General features: G+C 43.5%; 1 protein-coding gene across 1 annotated transcript in view; it reads right to left on the minus strand.

Annotated features, from left to right (window-relative positions):
• Positions 1 to 19,199, minus strand: part of FER1L6 (fer-1 like family member 6) — a 171,101-nt gene that overhangs the window by 105,516 nt on the left and 46,386 nt on the right. The window contains exons 4-11 of the mRNA XM_040261856.1: positions 16,957 to 17,077; positions 13,521 to 13,575; positions 12,914 to 13,045; positions 8,545 to 8,607; positions 6,688 to 6,766; positions 4,943 to 5,099; positions 4,183 to 4,369; positions 2,762 to 2,954 (exon numbers count right to left, since the gene is read on the minus strand). Coding sequence (XP_040117790.1) covers positions 2,762 to 2,954; positions 4,183 to 4,369; positions 4,943 to 5,099; positions 6,688 to 6,766; positions 8,545 to 8,607; positions 12,914 to 13,045; positions 13,521 to 13,575; positions 16,957 to 17,077 — 987 coding nt within the window. The remainder of the gene's footprint in view (positions 1 to 2,761; positions 2,955 to 4,182; positions 4,370 to 4,942; positions 5,100 to 6,687; positions 6,767 to 8,544; positions 8,608 to 12,913; positions 13,046 to 13,520; positions 13,576 to 16,956; positions 17,078 to 19,199) is intronic.

The following is a 19,199-nucleotide window of genomic DNA, read 5'->3' on the forward strand; positions in this document are numbered from 1 at the left end:
CTGTATCTTGTGCTGCAAGGACAAAGAGCAGGCTGCTGTGGCACGGAGAGGAATCAGGCAGAGAGAGGAGGGTTCTGGGCAGAGGAGAGAGCATATGGCATTGGAAAGGAGCTTGGAGGCAGAAGGAACTGGAAGAGAAAGCCAGTGTGGCTGGAGTCCAGAGAGGGAGCGGGTGAGAAGAGTGTGGAGAGGCGAGTGGGTCTGTCTTTATCCTAGAGATTATGGACTATTCTAGAGGAGTTTGAGGAAAGATGTGACCTACCCAGATGCGTGTTTTTAAATTCACTCTGATTGCTATGTGAAGGGTTATAAGAATGGATGTTAGCGCACTGGTTTGAGGACTCCTTCACCATTAAAATTCAAGACATGGATAGCTTGGACCAGGGTGATGGTAGTGGAGATTGAGAGAAGTAAATGTTCTGAAATGTGCTCTAAACGTAGAACTGAAAAGACCTGGTGATCTTAACTTACTCTTAGCATAAATCGTTTCCTTTCTTGATCCATAGCATCTGGGAAAATGTAAGTGTCTGTGCAAACATCTCTTTGGCAACCAAATGTTCCTTTTGTTTTCTTTTCTGCAGCATGTAAGATCTTCATTCCTGGACCAGGGATCGAACCTGGGACCCCTGCAGTGGAAGCTCAGAGTCTTAATCACTGGACCTCCAGGGAAATTCCTAGAATGTTCCATTTTGACTGGCAGTACAGGATGGCGGCCCTGAGCTTGACTTCCTGGGTTCAGATCTCAAGTCTCAGCTCTGCCAATTTCAAGCTGTGTGACCTTGGAGAAGTCTTTTAACTTTCTGATGCCTCAGTATCCTCAACTGTAAAATGGGGCTTCCCTGGTGGCTCAGAGGTTAAAGAGTCTGCCTGCAATGAGGGACACCTGGGTTCAATCCCTGGGTCGGGAAGATACCCTGGAGAAGGAAATGGCAACCCACTCCAGTATTCTTGCCTGGAGAATCCCATGGACAGAGGAGCGTGGTGGGCTATAGTCCACGGGGTCGCAAAGAGTCAGACAGGACTGAGCAAGTGATTTAACTTAATAGTACCTATCTCAGGATTATCTCTTGGGATAATCTAATCTATCAGGATTAAAAGAGATAATATTAAGTGCTTCACTGAAGTCTTTAGGAAATGCTCTAAAATATTAGCTGTTACTCTTAATAAGTGCATGTGTGCTAAATCTCTTCAGTTGTGTCCAACTTTTTGTGGCCCTATGGACTACAGCCCTCCAGGCTCCTCTATCCAAGGGATTTTCCAGGCAAGAACACTGGAGTTGGTTGCCAAAACCTCCTCCAGGAGATCTTTCTGACCTAGGAATCAATATGTATCATAATTTGCTTAACAGTTCTTGTTGATGAAAAGTTGCCATATGCTTTATTGTTATCAATAATTTTAATACCTGAAAGCTTCCTCTCTCCATCCCCTCACCCACTGCCCCACTCTTCCATGAACTAGATTCTATCCTGCCTTTGAATAAATTCTAAGAAGTAGTGATATTGTGTTAAAAGAGGTAGGAAGATTCTACAACCCATGATATCTACTTTTTACTATTGCTATACCTCTTCCCGAACCCAACAAAGTGATTCTGAAAAGTCGTGCGTACAACATTTCTATGTCTTGTTGAGAAATCCTATAGATGGGCAGAATGTGCTTTCTACATAAAGCAATCTGGGGCAAACATTTCCACAACATGGAAAGTTAAAAGGTATATATTTATTAAGGCCTTTCTATGATGACACTCTTGTGCAGGGCACAAAAATGTGTAAAACTTGTTCTCTGCATAAGCCAAGTCTTTTACAGTATAATGTGTATACACACACATATACACAAATACATACATTAATTAACACAAATTTGTAGTGCAGAGAAAGATTCTCTTGAGATTTAAATAAAGGGAAGGTGGGTTGGGATATTTAGAGAATTATCAGCTATTAATTTAGATTTTGCTAATAGAGTAAGTCCCCTACATATGAACATGTAAGTTGCAAGCTTTCAAAAAGTTGCAAATGTGTGCCAACCCTTGTATGCCAGCTGTTGTACTGTACTACTGTACTTTTCAAGGCACTGTACTGTAAGATTAAAAATGTTTTATTTTTTGTGTTTTTTTTTATGTATGTATGATGTGTATAAAAAGTATTATCAACCTATTATAGTACAGTACTGTATAGCTGATTGTGTTAGCTGGGTACTTAGGCTAACTTTTTGGACTCACCAACAAATTGGACTTATGAACACACGCTTGGAATGGAACTCATTTGTATGTAGGGGAATTACTGTGAAGAGCTTTATCCAGGATGAAAACTCCATTCTTGCCCTGGCTCTCTGCAGTCAGCTCATGCTCTTGAGTTTCCATCAGTAGTTGAGGGAACCATTTGTTTGGAAACATTTAAACACAGTAAAACCATTCTAAGCTTGTGAGCCATACATAGGTACATGGTAGTTCAGATGTGGTCCATGGACCACAGGTCGCCAACCTCTGGTCCAATCGAATCTTCATTTTCCAGTTAGGAAGCATAAAGCCCAGAGAAAGGGAGCGACTTCCTCAAGAACACACAGCAGTGTTCCTGGAAGGCCTGGGACAGGGGACAAGGCTCATGGCTCCTAGAGTCTGGCTCTGTCCACTACCCTAAACCAACCCAAGTCACAGACCACGCAGAGGTGGAAAGTGCCCAACACATCGCCTGCTCCTCTGATGAGGAGGAGCTCTAAATGAACCATTTCGAGACCCTACCTTGAAGTCAGACGTGTGAGGCCTTACCTTTATCTCCATCCTGTTCATTGGAGATTTTCTTCAAGTCAATGAAGTGGGTTGCCAGCACTATATCATTCATGCTGCCTTCATCCCACACCTGGATTTTTACCCTCCGACACAATGGAGGGAACATTTCCTTGAAGACCACCTGTTCATGCCACACGGGATCGGCACAGTTCTTCTGCACCGTGGTTCGCCCCTAAACACAAAGCCAGGAGGCTGTGAACCTCTGAAGGAAATGAAAGAGGCCTTTGACCAACTAAAGAAAACTCCTCACACCAGCTGGAAGTACAAAGTAAGTTGCCAAATTAATGAACCTGTTTCCACGAGGCACCCCTGAAAATCAGTTACATCCCATGAATATAACCAGTGTCCTGCTCTGTGCCAGACACTGTGCTGGGCATCTGGGACAAAAGGAGGGTTGCCACAGGTCCTCCTCCAGAAAGTTCTCATCATCACACTGGGTTGAGGTGAAACTGACACCTGTGTTATGAAGGCGTTCCATGCATTTCCGGGAAGACAGCAGATACAATTAGACCCTGAGTTCGTGTCTTATAAAAGTAGGACTGGGTATTTCCCTGGTGGTCCAGTGGCTAAGACTCCATGCTCCTGATGCAGGGAATCTGGGTTTGATCCCTGGTCAGGGAACTAGATCCCACATGCTGCAACTGAAAGACCCTGTGTGCCACAATGAAGATGAAAGAAGTCACGTGCCTCAGTGAAGACCCAGCACAACCAAATAAAGAAATATCTTTTAAAATTAAGACCTGGTACAAATCCCATCCCCAGTCTAGACCTCAGTTTCCTCATCATACAATGGAGGTGATATCCTATATGGGGGTTATATATGTCCTATATTTGCCAAGGGGACCCAAGACAAAAGTAGTCCAAGGTTCACCCTGCCAAAGGGAGGAGCTGGGTAGAGACACATGTGTTAGCTGAAGCTTCTGAGTCCAACTAATCAGGATTAAGCTCTGACCATGTGCCCAGGCCCTGACACTTCCAATGGCTCTTGAGCAGGGAACAGCTGGACACAAGGATGTCCAGGCTTACATACGATAAGGACAAGCTGGGTAGATTGTGGAGCAGATTGAAAGGGAGGTGGTAATTCTCTGAGACTGGGGAATGGCCAATAGCTCAGCGAAGTAGACAGAGGTGAGGAAGGAGGCCTGCCTGCCTGGGTCCTGAATGGTGGTTCCCCCCGCCAGTGTTTCTCCATGAACCTTCCAGGAAGGTGAAGGTGAGAGGAAGTAGGTGACTCTTCCCTACTTTCCCGCTACATGCAAGGCCTTTTGGCGACAAGCTTTCTCTCCCCAGGCATGTCTTGATTTCGATTTTAATGTAATGTTCTTTACCCAGCAATGTCCTGGGGTAAAGAGCAGAATTCCAGCCCCAGGTCTGCCAGGATTGGGACAACGGACACTCACCGTCTGCCCAGCAAAGGAGACCTCCACAAAGGGATCCACGAGGTCCTTACTGTCACCCACAAATGCTTTGGTGACATTCGCCATGATGCTGGAGTTCACCTTGGGCAGCCCTTCGGCTTTGTAGAGTCTCACGTAGAACCTGGCCCAGGGCCTCTCTGACGGAAACCCTTGAGGGATCAAGAGGTTCCTTGCAGGGGACAAAAATGAAACATAAAACAGCTGTTTCACTTGAAAGAACAGAAAGAAAAGGTAGAGGCAATTTGGAGGCAGAAAGGAGCAACCTGATACAGGAGAAAAGATCAGGATGCATCGCTAAAATGAGTTTTCTTCCTGGTGTGAATGACAGTGCAGGGTATGAATAGAATGAATGCAGTAAACCCATTCAGGTCCCAGAATTACAGAATAAACACTTAAAAGGGGTGCATTAAATCTTTCCATTTCATAGGTCAGTGGCTGAAATTATTCTCCCTTCAAAGGAAAATCAGCTCAATTCAGATCCATAGGATAAGCTTGGGAATAGCTTATCTGTTGTGGGTTAGTATAGGAAGACAGGCTGTTCTTGTTCTAGAAGCTGTCCTCCCAAAGGATAGTGGTGCCTTTGGTAGGATACCTCATGGCGCCCCTGACAGAGCAGAGTCTCGGGGGGACAGGCCTCTTTAACTTGGCAGCCTTCAGGAACCGTGAGGAAAGGGAGAGGGGAAAGACACGGAAATGGGGACACGTCATTTCTCTTGCGTGGTCCTCTGCGGGCCTATCTCACTTTTCTATTTGCTCCTCGGCATCAGAGCTTTTGGGGTTGGGCTTTAAGACATCTCCTTTTCCAGTCACGCTGATGTCACACTTCAGGTACCCCTTCGTGCCAGTCCTGATGTCGCCAGGATCCGTGAGCAGGGCCCACTTGTCACAGAACTGATGACCTGCAAGACGTCCCGACAGCTCAGATACCCTGCACGGGTGCACCCAGATGCTCCACCCACTTCTCCAACACAAACCTCCCCACCTGTGCTCCCCAGGAAGGGCTCGCTCATCACAGCTGATTCCAAGTCTCATGCTGCCCCTCCCTCCTCCTTGCCCTCCTCTCCTCTCTCCCCAGCCACTTCTCTGTCTTTTTCCCCAACCTGCCACAGGGATTTGGGAAGCCCTTAACCAAGTGGAAAATGCCCGGACTAGAGTCTAGCTTTGACCGGAGAGAAGGACATGAATGCAGTGTAGAAGCCATGCCTGAGGGACTTCCCTGGGCAGTGGTTAAGACTCTCTGCTTCCACTGCAGGGACCACTGGTTGGGAAACTAGGATCCCATATGCTGCACGGTGTAGCCAAGAGAGAAGAAGCCACACATAATTTCACAGGCCACAAATGCCACTCATGGATCTTTTTGCTTGGCCTACACAGAGAGCCCAAACTTCAAAAGTTCTCACAAAATCTAGACTTTAAGCTTGTCTTTAAAAAAAAAAAAAATAACACTTGTTAGATCTGGCGATACATAGTCCACATTGCCACACGGTGGCGGATAGGAAAGGAGCTGAGTCGATGCTATCCCTTCCATAGGCATTATGTGCCCCCGCCTCCATTTCCCCCAGCCTCCCTCATTTCCCACTGCATGAAACCAGTCCCCTGCACTCAGTGATGCCCACTGCCTGGCCCCCTGGGGTCATGTGAGTTGGAATCACTGTTGAAGAGAAAGAACCTTTGATTATAAGATCTATGTTTGCTGTTGGTTTGTTACTGATTAACTCTTGACCTTGGACAATCTGCCTAGCGCTTCTGAAAAATCAGGGATAATAGTAATAATTATTGCAAACCCAAGTGTGACTTATCATAGTCATTATTTTGTGCTAGGTCCCATGAAGTGCTTATACATGTATGCTTATGTGTATATTCACTTACATATATATTTACTTAATCCTCCAACAACTCTATGGAGGAGGTGCTATCATATCCCAATTTTTACATATAAGGAAACTGTAGCACAGAGAAGTCAAGTTATTAACCCAAGGTTGCACAGCTAAGAAAGAGCAGAGTAGAATTTGAAGCCAGGCAAATCTGGCCCCAGAGTCCACATTCTTAACTTTCACATTTCCTTCCCGTGTCTCACAGCAATACATTGGACAGACTTTGGGAAAATATTTTTAAAAACTGCTCAGAAGTATCCCTGGGTTGGGAAGATCCCCTGGAGGAGGGCATGGCCACCCACTCCAGTATTCTTGCCTGGAGAATCTCCATGGACAGAGGAGCCTGGCAGGCAACAGTCTATGGGGTTGCAAAGAGTCGGACACGACTGAGCGACTAAGCACACAGCATATGGACATATAAGACAGCTTTATCATTAGATTGAAAACTTGGAAGAAGAGATCCAAGAGTTATACACAGTTATACCACTTTGCTTAACTGATGCTCAATATATTGAATGAAAGGATAAGTGGGTAAAGGGATAAATGAATTGACTCCTAGGTGTCAGAATAAGAGAAGAAGAGCAAGAGAGACTGGGAGGCAATACTTTCTCACCAGGTTGGTTGTACACGGTCCCCAGGTCCACTTTGAAAGAGCCGATCAGTACACTTCCTATCAGCTTGTGGTGAAAGACCTGGGAGAGATGGAGCAGTAAGTCTGGCAACATGAGATATTTCTTTGAGGCTAAATCTGTGTAAAGGGCTCATGACAAATCCATCAAAGAGGTTTCTAGGCCTTGAACCTTGTCTGGCCTTCACTCTTATCTGGGGCACACTGACATTTGGTTATGGAACCTCAGGGATGGCTGTAAGGGTGGCCAAAGAATCACAGCTGTACCTCACCCTCTAGCAGGATTTTAGCTAACTGTCCTTTGAGGGATACCCATCAAATCTCACCACCTAAAAGGTGTTTGTTTGTAGCCAAAATGAACTCAAGAGTAGCCCAATATTCAAATCTATCTCTGCTTTTAGAAACTCTACCCAACTTTTTATTTTTTTGGCTTTGTCATGGGGTCTTAGCTGTGGCATGCAGGGTCTTTCTTGCACCATGAAGGATCTTCTGTTGTAGCACATGGGCTCTACAGTTGTGGCACATAGGCTCAGTAATTGCAGCACTCAGACTTAGTAGCTCCACAGCATATGGGATCTTAGTTCCCTGACCAGGCTTTGAACCCATGTCCCCTGTATTGCAAGGTAGATTCTTAACCACTGGGCCACCAGGGAAGTCCCAACTCTACCCATCTTTAAATGCCTAGAGCAAACACTGCCTCCTTCAAGCAGCCCTCCCCAATCCTTCACAACTGAACATGTTCCCTTTCTCTCCTAAAATCCCACAATGCTTTGCTCACAACTTTCCCACCTCTACTGTCTTGAGAAGTTTTGGACATGTTAAGTAGGTGGCACAAAAGAGGCTGTCATCCTCAATATTTTGTCTGATAAGTCAGTAGACTGCTGGCTGTTTACAGCAGAACATTTTTCATTCTAAATGCAAATAAGATAAAAAAGTTCTACAGGAAGCTGGCAGAGCTGGGCCTGGGTCCAGAAGCCACAAAACTCCTGAAGAATCAGGACTAGTTTAAACTTTAACCCAGAAAAGGGAAAACTGAGGGTGTGGATGAAGGGCAATAGTAACTCAGGTGTCTTCCACTCTTGAAAACACCTAAAAGCAGGTATAGGATCCCTTTGCAGTTCTCAAGCTGCAGGAAGAGAGATTTCAGCTTACTGTAAGGATAATTTTTATATCAGAACTCTCCAGCAATGAAATGGGCCTCTCTAGAAGTAGTGACTTCCCCATCACTGGATATAATCAAGTAGTGCCCAAGAACCCCATGTCATATGTCATGGAAGTGGTGGAGAAGGATTTCTATACTGGCTGGAAGTTGGACTACATGGCCTCTGAGCTTCCTTCTAACCATAAAATTCTATGAGATCCTTGATTCAAAGACAGTTTTCTACCTTCTTCTTCCAAGTTAGAGAAACAGAGATAGGCAATACCAGCTTTGATCCTCTGCTAAAAATCCACTTGCCCCACAGAGAGTCATGGCCCTTCTCTATGTCCCCTCAGAGCCTGCAATAAAGCTGAACCCACAAACAGGTGGTTGTCTGAGTGATGCAATGAGACAATATCTGGGCAATGACCCAGGTCCCGAAATAGCTTCTCACCACCTGTCAGCATGCCTGAAATTCACATGTGAAGACTGTTTGGCACCTCGTGACTTCTCATTCTTCAAGAGTCACATTCTTCAAGTACCCCCAAGCAAGATTCCACTATTACCTAAATCTTCATGCAGAACTTGTGTATAATATAATATAATATAGATTGAATGGGTGAAGAAGATAAGCAAGGAAGTCTTCAAGACTTCCCAAAGCCTAGAATCTCTTCCACCTCCATCACCACCAATGATATACTTACTGAGATTTTGATGATCTTGTCAAAAAGATGCAACTGGGGCCCGATGAAGTCGAAGACAAAGTACTGTAAAACATAAAGTCCATTGTGCATGTAAGAATTTACTGTAAGAATTCTATTCTTCAATACTTCCAGTTCTGCATTGTTCTAATGAATTGCTGCAAGGTTCCCAATGGCATAACTCTATCATCAATTCATTGACTTATTTAATTTTTTTGATTTGTTTTCACTGAAACTTGTTAAATTTGTTTTCTTTTTTTTTCAAATAGGAAAAAAAAAACACCAATTACATCTTTTCACAACATATATGTAAGCTTTCCTCTAAAATGGACATGAGAATTGGAATTATTGGATCATAGCTTGTGTGCATGTAAATTTTTAGTAGCTAGCATAATTTTTTTTCCAAAGGAGCTAAAGCATTTTACATTCCCACTGGCAGCATATGAAAATAGCCATTTCTCCATTCCCTTGTTAACCCTTGAATTGTCTGTTTTCTTATATATTCATTTTTATTGCTTATATATAATGATGACTGAAAATATATCTCATTGTGGTTTTAATTTAGAGTAAACTTGATTAAAATTTCATTTTCTTGGGATTTTTCAGCTTCAAACATCCTTGTGAAATTCCCAAGACTGACCAGGAAAATAATAAAAAGAAATTACGGGGAAGGAAGATTTCTAATTTGAAAAAAGTGATTGAATTTTAGAGTTGAAGAAAATATATAGACTAGTCTCCATATTCTACATATAAAAATTGAAGATGAAAAAATTTAAAAGACACGCCTGGAGTCATATAGCTAGTTATCGCTGAACCAGGGACCAAAGTTGAGTTCTCCTAAAGTTATCATAAAAGGAATTCAAGTGCTAGATGTTTCACCGTCGGAATTTTGTCAAGTTCCCAAAGTGAGGTAGGATGTTTCTCGTGTAGAAAGCTGGAGTAGTGCTTTGTTACAGACTGTGTGTTTTAAGGAAAGAAGGTGGTAGCCGAGTCAGAACTAGGAAGTTGTTTCATGGATTGTTTGTTATTTGAGCTGCAAGACGGGAGAAGGACACAAAGACCTTAGAGACGAACAGGACAGCAGTGAGAAAGGGAGAAGTGATCACTAACAGCTCGCTTTTAAAGGCAGAACAGAAAAGCCAAACATGGAAGAAAAACCAAAGACGTCATCATATACTAGAATAAGAAACCTTCAAAATGGCAGTCCTGCAATATCAATGAAAATATCAATGAAAAGCTATATTAAAGTTATATTATGTTCTGTGTCTCCTGTTTAAGAGGACAGGAAGCTATGTATAACATTTCAGGAAATTTTTCACATATATGTTCAAACTTTTGAAGAGTTTTGGTGTTCAGACAATCTTTTCTGCAAAACTCATTTACATGAAGTTCTTCATTCTCTGGTATATGAGATGCTGTGGGTTCCTTTGGACCAGTAAATTAGTTCTAACATTTACTGCCTTCCACTGAGTTTCACATGTTTCAGACTCAACTGTCTCACATAGGGTCCCTGGACACATTTTTCTAGCTGGGAAAGATTCCCTAGCTTCTACTAACTGATTCCTTCAACATCTGATGAACTTTAGGCTCGAAAATTAGAGTCCAAATCTGTAACAAAGATTTTTAATTCAACTTTTATGTTTTCACTTGATTTCCCAAAGATTATGTTTAGCCCAATGGAATGTCACTTAGGTGCAAGACTTGTCTGCATATGTAGCTCAGTCAGTAAAGAATCTGCCTGCAGTGCAGGAGATCTGGGTTCGATCCCTGGGTTGGGAAGATCCCCTGGAGAAGGAAATGGCAACCCACTCCAGTATCCTTGCCTGGAAAATCTCATGGACACAGGAGCCTGGTGGGCTGCAGTCCATGGGGTTGCAAAGAGTCGGGCATGACTGAGCGACTAACACTAACACTAACACTAATACTCATTAACAAATCTGTAGAGCTTTGCAGCTTTAAAGCACTTCCACACATGTTATTTCATATCGCATTCACACGGAAAGATGTTATGGAGGTGGAGAGAAGAACAGGAAGGAGAACACTGCCACTTTAACTCATGGTAAAAGGCGCTAAGGCAGGAATGATAAAGAGGAAAGGAGTTAGCAGCTCAAATGTTCTGGAGGTGGGGAGTAAAATAGGAAGGAGACACTGCCACTTTAACTAATAGTTAAAAGCCCTAAGGCAGGAGTGCTAAAGAGGAAAGGAGTTAGTCAACAGCTCAAATGGGATTCGGGAATTTTCTGTTGATTTTATTATGCATACTCCCCCTGACTTCCTTTTCAATTTTCACTCTCATTAAAAAATTAATTAAGAGTTGACTGCACTTTTTAACAATTCATGCTGTTGAAGTGTCTGGGAGGAACAAGCACTCCTGCACACAGTTGGAATGTAAATCATTACCTCTTTGGAGGGCAATGTGGTGATATCAAATTTTAAATGCATATACTCTTCACCCCAATTATGCCATTTAAATATCATTATAAGTAGTATCCAAAGGCTGAAAAAAAATTTTTTAATATCCATCAATGAGGGACTGACTGGTTTAGTAAATTATAATAAGTCTATGCAATGGAAAACTCTACAGCAAAGAAGGGAAAGTAAGGCTGAACTAGATGTCTTGATACAGAATAATGTCTAGGATACATCATTTTGTGAAAAGGCCAAGGTCCAGGACAGTGTGTGTAAAACGCTACCATTTGGCTACAATATTCGTTCACTTGGAATATTTCTGGAAAGATACACAAATGCCTGGTGAGAAAGTCTGCCTCCAGGGAGGAGGACTTAGAGATCAAAGATCAGGGGAAACACATATACTGTATGTATTTTCTCACAAATCATTTTATATTTTTCACATCTTTGACAGTTTTTAAAAACTGTGTAATCTTTTTATTTAGAAATGAGAAATTAGTGTGTATAAACTTAGAAGATCTATGTCTCTCTTTGATGTTTTCCTTTACAATTTTTATGCTGCTTAGAAAAATACCACTGCTTTACTTTCCAAATCAGTATGACTATGTCAAAATTAATAATTAAATTTTCAGTGTTTCTGCTCTGCAACTGAATGTTTATCTTGTTACTGCTGCTGCTGCTAAGTCGCTTCAGTTGTGTCAAACTCTGTGCAACTCCATAGACGGCAGCCCACCAGGCTCCGCCGTCCCTGGGATTCTCCAGGCTCCCCTGTCCCTGGGATTCTCCAGGCAAGAACCCTGGAGTGGGTTGCCATTTCCTTCTCCAATGCATGAAAGGGAAAAGTGAAAGTGAAGTGGCTCCAGTCTTGTCTGACTCTTTGCGACCCCATGGACTGCAGCCTACCAGGCTCTTCCATCCATGGGATTTTCCAGGCAAGAGTACTGGAGTGGGGTGCCATTGCCTCCATACTCAGAACTTATCATAGATGAAGATGAGTTTATAAGAAATTGGTACAACCAATATGGAAAACAGTATGAAAGTTCCTCAAAAAATTAAAAACAGAACTACCATAGGATCCAGCCATTTTACTTCTGAGTGTTTATCTGAATCAAACACAAATTCAAAAGGATATGTGCCTCCCTATGTTCAGTACTATTTATAATAGCCAAGATATGGAAGAAAGTTTGTCCATCAACAGATGAATGGATAAGGAAGATGCGATATATATACACGATGGAATATTTCTCAACCATAAAAAAACAACAATGAAATACTGCCATTTGCGACAGCATGGACAGACCTGGAGGGTAACATTCTGAGTGAAATAAATCAGACAGAGAAAGATAAATAAATACCAGATGATTTCACTTACATGTGGAATCTAAAAAACAAAACAAATCAGCTAAGGTAACTAAACAGAAACAGACTCATGGATACAGAGAACAAACTGATGGTTGCTAGAGGGGAGGGGTGTTGAGGGGATAAGTGAAAGGGAGCAAGAGGTGTGAACTACCAGTTAGAAAGTAAATAAGTCATGGAGATGTAAATTAGAGCACAGAAAGTATAGTCAAGAGTATTATAATAACTTTGTGTGGTGGCAGATGGTAACCAGATTTACCACGGTGATCATTTCATAATGTATTAAAAAACTGCATTACTAAGTTGTACATCTATGACTAATATAATATTGTAAGTCAGTTATACTCTAATAAATATTTTTTAAGTAACAAGAAAATGGGTCTATTGAAAACAGCAATGAATTTAAAATCAGGAAGAATTCCTTGCCTCGACTGTCCACTGTCTGTTAAGTTTTGTTCCTAAGGAGGCTCAGCGAGCTTGCCTTTGGCTTAGATGAGGGATGGGAAGCAGTCAGGAGGAGCACAGATTTTCTGTTTGGCTGAAGAATGCTGCCATATGGTGAAGAGCATGTTGGTGGAGAAGAAGCTGGTGACCCATGACTTACTTCGTTGTAAAATGGGCTGTTGGTTCCTTCCTTCACCGTGCTTTGCTTCTTCTCATCCCCGACCTCGATGATCACAACCGGATCTATGTTCTCACCCACCAGGTGGCGGGCCTCCGTGATGGTTATGGCAATCTACAACACAAAGCAGCATTGCGCACACTCTGGGCCTGGCTGCTCAGTCACACAGGGAAGAGCTGGGGGAGGGCTTCCCTGGTGACTCGGTGGTAAAGAATCCGCCTGCCGATGCAGGAGACACAGCTTCGATCCCTGGTCTGGGGAGATTCCTGCTGAGGAGCAACTAAGCCCACGCACCGCAACTACTGAGCCGGTGCTCTAGAGCCTGGGAGCCAAAGCTACTGAAGCTGGTGGGAAACAAGTACTGAAGCCCTTACACCCTAGAGCCCATGCTCCGCAACAGGAGAAGTCACTACAATGAAAGGCTCATGCACCTCGCCTAGAGAGTAGCCCCCGCTCACCACAGCTAGAGAACAGTCTGTACAGCAGCGAAGACCTAGCACAGCCAACGGTGAATGAATCAATAAAGCTATTTTTAAAAAAAAAACAAGAAGAGCTGGCGGAGGCTGGGTAGGAAGGACTCATCACTTACTTGGTAATTTTGGGATCTGACCTCCCCATCGTGGATCTTAGTCAACAGTTTTGATCTATTGAAAGAAAGTTTAACACATACGTTTCATTAAGTAAAAACCTACCTGTGGGAGAAATGAATCTATTTCCAGGGCAGGATAGAGATGCAGATGTAGAGAATGGACTGAGCAACTTCACTTTCTTTAGAATTACCTGGTGGCTCAGATGGTAAAGAGTTTGCCTGCAAGGCAGGAGACCTGAGTTCGATCCCTGGGTTGGGAAGATCCCCTGGAGAAGGAAATGGCAACCCACACCAGTATACTTGCTTGGAGAATCCCATGGATGAAGGAACCTGGCAGGCTACAGTCCATAGGGTCGCAAAGGGTCAGACAGGACTGAGCGACTTCACCTTCACTCTCACAGGGATGGGGTAGGGAGGGTGGGACAAACTAAGAGTAGCGCTGACACAGGTACCACGCGCGCAAGAGCTAGCGGGAGCTGCTGCATGGCACCGGGAGCTCAGCTCCCTGCTCGCGATGACCTGGGGGTAGGGGAGGGGGCCCACAGGGAGGGGACATATGCAAACACATGGCTGACTCACTTCATTGCACAGCAGAAACTAATACACAGTTGTAAAACAATTATACTGCAAAAAAAATAATAAATGCCTCTTCAAAAAAATGTAATTACTATTCTCTAAAAAAATAAATAAATAAAAGAACCTACCTTAAATCCATAAGCCACGCTAATATTTTCCCAGGTATTTCTAAGTGCTTTTATTTATACCAAATATTCTCTCTCCCTCTCTGGAGTAGATAAGTGTAAATGGACACGTGACTTAACCTCTCTACGACTCAGTTTTCCCATCTTAAAAAATGGAGCTAATAATAACCCATATACATGGAGTGATTACTACAATTAAAAGATGTAATATATATAAAGATTTAACTTAGCATATGGCAAAATTCAACATCAACTCTTATTGTGAGTATGATTATCAGTAACATTTATTTCTTATTTTACAGAACGAGAACCTGAGATGCCCCAGCAAATCAGTGGCAGACCTGGGGCTGAATAAGAATCTTCTTTATCTGCTGTCTGGTCCTATCCAGATGACCACTTTGCCATTTCTTGTCTGTCTATACAGCAATTCTGGGTTTCATGATTGCTTTTAGGGGGAAAAAATTGGTAAAAAAAAATAAAAAATAAAAAACAAAGAAAATTGTAAGGAACAACCAGCCATCTTAGTGAGATTTCACTTTCAGGGGACTTCATTCGTCTGGACTGTCACAAGTAATTGAAAACAGATGTGCAATGCCTGGGCATTTAGAGATTGGATAATAATAGAGAGATATGAAGAAGCCCTGTTGTCACAGAAGCACAATGGGTGGGGAAAAAAACAGAGCTCGCGCTTCTATAGAATTTTATTCTCTTGCCTTCTAGCAACACTGCATCTGATTTCATTCTGTTTCTGCTGATTGTAAATGACTCTAGTAGAGAATAAACTAGTTAAGAATCTCAAGGCTTTGGAGTCAGACTGATCTGAATTAGAATATTTGTTTTCCCCAGTTTTGTGACATTAACCTTAATTTCTTCATCTAAAAATAGAAATAATTTCTACTGCATAGAGTTGCTCTATGGATTAAAAGAAATATTGCATGTAGGAAAAGATAGATATCAAAGGGTATCTGTTCTTTAATAAAATGGCAAACCTGTACCGAGCATTTACTATGTGAAAACTCTGTGCTAGTCTCAGGGAGAAAACATGAAGAAGCCATCATCTTGGTCCTTGCAGAGCTAGCGATCTATCCGAGAGAGAGGGGACCAGAATATATAGACAGAACTATTAAGTACAAAATGTGTCATAGGGAAAGAACGTAACAGAAGTTCAGAGAAGAGAAATATGCGTGAGAGCCAAACTAAGCAATAAAGATGTCACTACAGAGGTCAAGTTTGAATTGAGCACTGGTGGATGGGTGGAATTTTAACTGATGGAAAATTCACTGACCAAGGAGAAAGGAAAAGACTACTACTTCTTCTCTTTCACCTGCCTGTCTCTACCAATGCAGTACTATTATCCTAGTAAAGTAAATGTCAAAGGATCCATTAAAGGATATTAAAAATAACTGAAACCCTGATTCTGGAGTTCGAAGGGGGTAGGTGTCAAGGTGCAGTGTAGAGGGGAAGGAGATATTACAGTGAGCATGAGCATACAAATTTCATGCCTTCCTTTAAGAGTCAATCTCTGAGCTATCACCTTTTCTGATTTCCATCTCTCTCTGCCCCCTACCCCACCCTTACACACATATACTGTGCATCCTGTCACAGCCCAGTAATAACAACTCAGGATCTTCCTGCCACCCAGGGAAGCACTAATTTGCTCTACTGATAGTAATAATCCTGAGCAGAAAAGGAAAGGATGGCATGAGGAATTATCATAAATAAGAAATGGACACAAATCAAAGGGTATCTGGCCCCAATTATTGGCTTCCCCATATCCAGACTGTCTACTCTGGAAATTGTAGTCTGCTCTTGCTGTGACATGGGCTGGACTTGTGACTTGCACTGGCCAAAAGAATGCAGCAGAAGTGACTTTTGCCAATTTCAAGCCTAGGTTCAAGAGATCTTGTGTATACTTCCATTCTTTCTTTCAGAACTCTGGCATTAGCCCCACTGGAAAAAGTTTGGGGGGAAGTCCCTGGTGGTCCAGTGGTTAGGACTCCCCACTTTCCCTGTAGGGGGTGTGGGTTCACTACCTGGTCAGGGAATTAATATCCCACAAACTGTGGCAAAAAAAAAAAAAAGCCCAGTTTGCTAGAGGATGCAATACCATAGTGAGAAAAGCCTCATAGCTCCAGGTAAAGAAATCCTAGGCCAGCGCACAACGGACCAACCCTCAAACTAAAATCAACAGAGCTGGCAAATGATGAGACGAACACGTGATGTACTTGTGACAATCTGGAACCAGTAAAAACTAACCAACTAACCCTTAGACTCATGAGCAATAACGAATTCTTACCTTAAGCCTTGGGGTTATTTGTTACACACCAATAGCTAACTGATAGAGCAGATTGCGCGCAGAAGGTCAGTTTATTCTGACTTTTTGTTGGGTAGTAAAAGAACCACTTTCTCATTTGGGACAAACACAAAGCTAAGACATCTAGCATCTCGATGATTTAAAGAACAGGTGAGGGACAGCTCCTGATTCTGTCTCCTGCTGCTGTCATCGTTCCTGAACAATGAAGGGCATGAAGATTTAAAACTAGCTGGTAGAGCCGGGGCCCTGACCAGCACTGCCAGAGAGAAAGTGAAGGGGACACAGCACGCTGTCTTCCTGCCTCAGACCTTCATCTCCTTGTAGACAGGGACTGGTGTTATTCTCCCAGAGCCTGCAGGGTACCTGGCACAAGGGAGGTGCTCAGTTAGGTGTAGGCTGATTGCCTGTGTCAACGCTGTACCTTCTCTTTGGAGGAGATGAGGGGACAGGAGTGATGGAAGTATTGTCATAAATCAAATCTCCTCCCAGGCCTTCCTGGTGAGAAGGTCCCTCCTGTGGTGTTTCTGCTTCAGCTTGACCATCTAGAGAAGCAAACAAAGGGAAAAGTCTATTAAATATGCCACACCGTGGCGATCTGAGCCTCGACTCTGTGTCCAGAGCTATGCCAGTCACCACAGACACACAAGGAGACCAGAAGACAGTCCTTGACCTCATGGACCTTAACATTTTATTGGCAGAAAGGCCAGACACATGTTATGCATCTTCTGTTTCCAAAAAAAAGGGTAGATTTGTATGCCTGGTGTTGTGGGGTTATGGCTTATAAATTTAAAGATGCGCTTTCAAGTCACAACCTTGCCACATTTAGACCTTAGACAACTAATTTATTCCCTCTCCGTCTCATTAGCAAAATGTCATGTGCATAAAAATCACCTGTGAAGCTGTTAAAATGCAGATTCTGATTCAGTAGGTCCAGGGTAGGGCCCAAGACTCTGCATTTCTAAAAGCAAGGTCCCTGGTGAGGCCATTCCTGCTGTTCGAGGGCTAGTTTTGGGAAGCAAGGTGTCATAGCTTGAATAATGTTCCCCAAAGAGAACAGATCCCGGTCTGTTTTCATAAATGTAATTTTATACTGAACCTCAATATACAACACAAGTCTGTTGACACCAAGCTGTTCTATGTGCCATGGGGTAGAATGCAGGGCAGAGACCTTCTCCCAGCCTCACCATCACCCTCTTCAGCAACCCCTGAAGCCATTTCTTAGAACCCTGGGCTCTATGGGAAACTGGTAAGCTTCTAAACCCCTTCCAGCTTTGATATATGTTGATTCTCTGATTTGAATTAGTGAACCAACAAAACAGAACTGAGTCAGAAGACAGAATAACGCAGCCCATGGTGCCACAGGAGCTCATGGACACGAACCTCATAGGTGTCCAGTAGTTAGAGAAAGGATGACTGAGCTCGTGCTGCCTGCTCTGACTCTTCTGTCACTCGGGAAACAAAATACAAGTCCAGCCTGCAGAGACCCTAGAGTAATGCCAGTACCCAACTGTGCGACGTGAAGTGTGATGATAAACTTTATTGCTCCCCGTCTTGACCACAGGGCCTCAGGAATGAGGAGCAACTGTTACAGAGTCAGGTATCCAGTGAACATTCTTAGGAACCTTACACATGCCAGAATCTGGGCTATGTTAGATGTGCAAGATGGAGAAATTAGCAAAGCATGGACCCCTCTCTATGGGGGTTTATATGCAGGAGGGTGAGACCGCCCTGGAGGTGGGAAGACAGTTGGCTGAAGCTTCATCCATAGCCAACATTCACTCACTCACTCACTCCCTCATCCATTCGTTCACTCCCTCACTCGTTCAGTCACTGAAATACTGTGTCCTCTCCAATCAAAAGCAGCATCCACTGTAACCTTCTTTAAAAAAAAAAAAATTATGTTTCTCTTTTGAAAAAGTGCACTTAGAATATGTCTGAAGTCCGCACAGGACTCTAATTCCCTACCTACCTGACTGCCATCTCCTCCTGGCCCACCTGCTCCTCTGGTCTTGCCCTCGTTGCTTTCTAGTTACTCACTCCCATCCCTTCTAACAAGCCGCCTCCTGCTTGGAGTTTTTCTTCACAGGCTGCTCCATCTGAGTTGCTCTCCCTGCCCTGGTGGGCTCCCACTCATCCTCAATGTTGTCACTTAAATATATCCCCCCCGGGAAGCCCCTCTCGAACCACACTAAAAGAAATCCTCCAATAGACTCCACTTAAGTACATGGTCTGTTTTCTTTCCAGCGCTTTTCTCCCCTTGGAATGCAGTTTCCTCATCAGGGCCCCCATGGGTAACAGATGGCCCAACAAGGACAGGATATTCTGAGGACTTTTTACAAAGGTGTGGGTGTAGAAAACCCACAAAGGGTTGTAGAGCTATCTGGAGCTCACGGCAGCCAAGCTGCTACCACTTGGAGACCCTCCAGATGAGGAGAGAGAATAGTTACTAGAACCTGAGAAGAGAGGAGGTCGGGTCCCGTGGGCTTCCCTAGAAGGGGGATGACCATCCTCCAGTTGGGGGACACGTCCTGACCTCCCTCTCCTCCCTCCCCCAGACCTCGTGCTGGGGTGCACCACTGGGGAAGCGACCTGGGTCATGCATCCAGTGGGGTCAGCCTCCTAGAACAGAGAACAGATGAAGGGTGGAGAATAGATCTGGAGGGA

This window comes from Oryx dammah, unplaced genomic scaffold, assembly GCF_014754425.2.
Source record: "Oryx dammah isolate SB20612 unplaced genomic scaffold, SCBI_Odam_1.1 HiC_scaffold_19, whole genome shotgun sequence".
Classification (NCBI taxonomy): Eukaryota; Metazoa; Chordata; class Mammalia; order Artiodactyla; family Bovidae; genus Oryx; species Oryx dammah.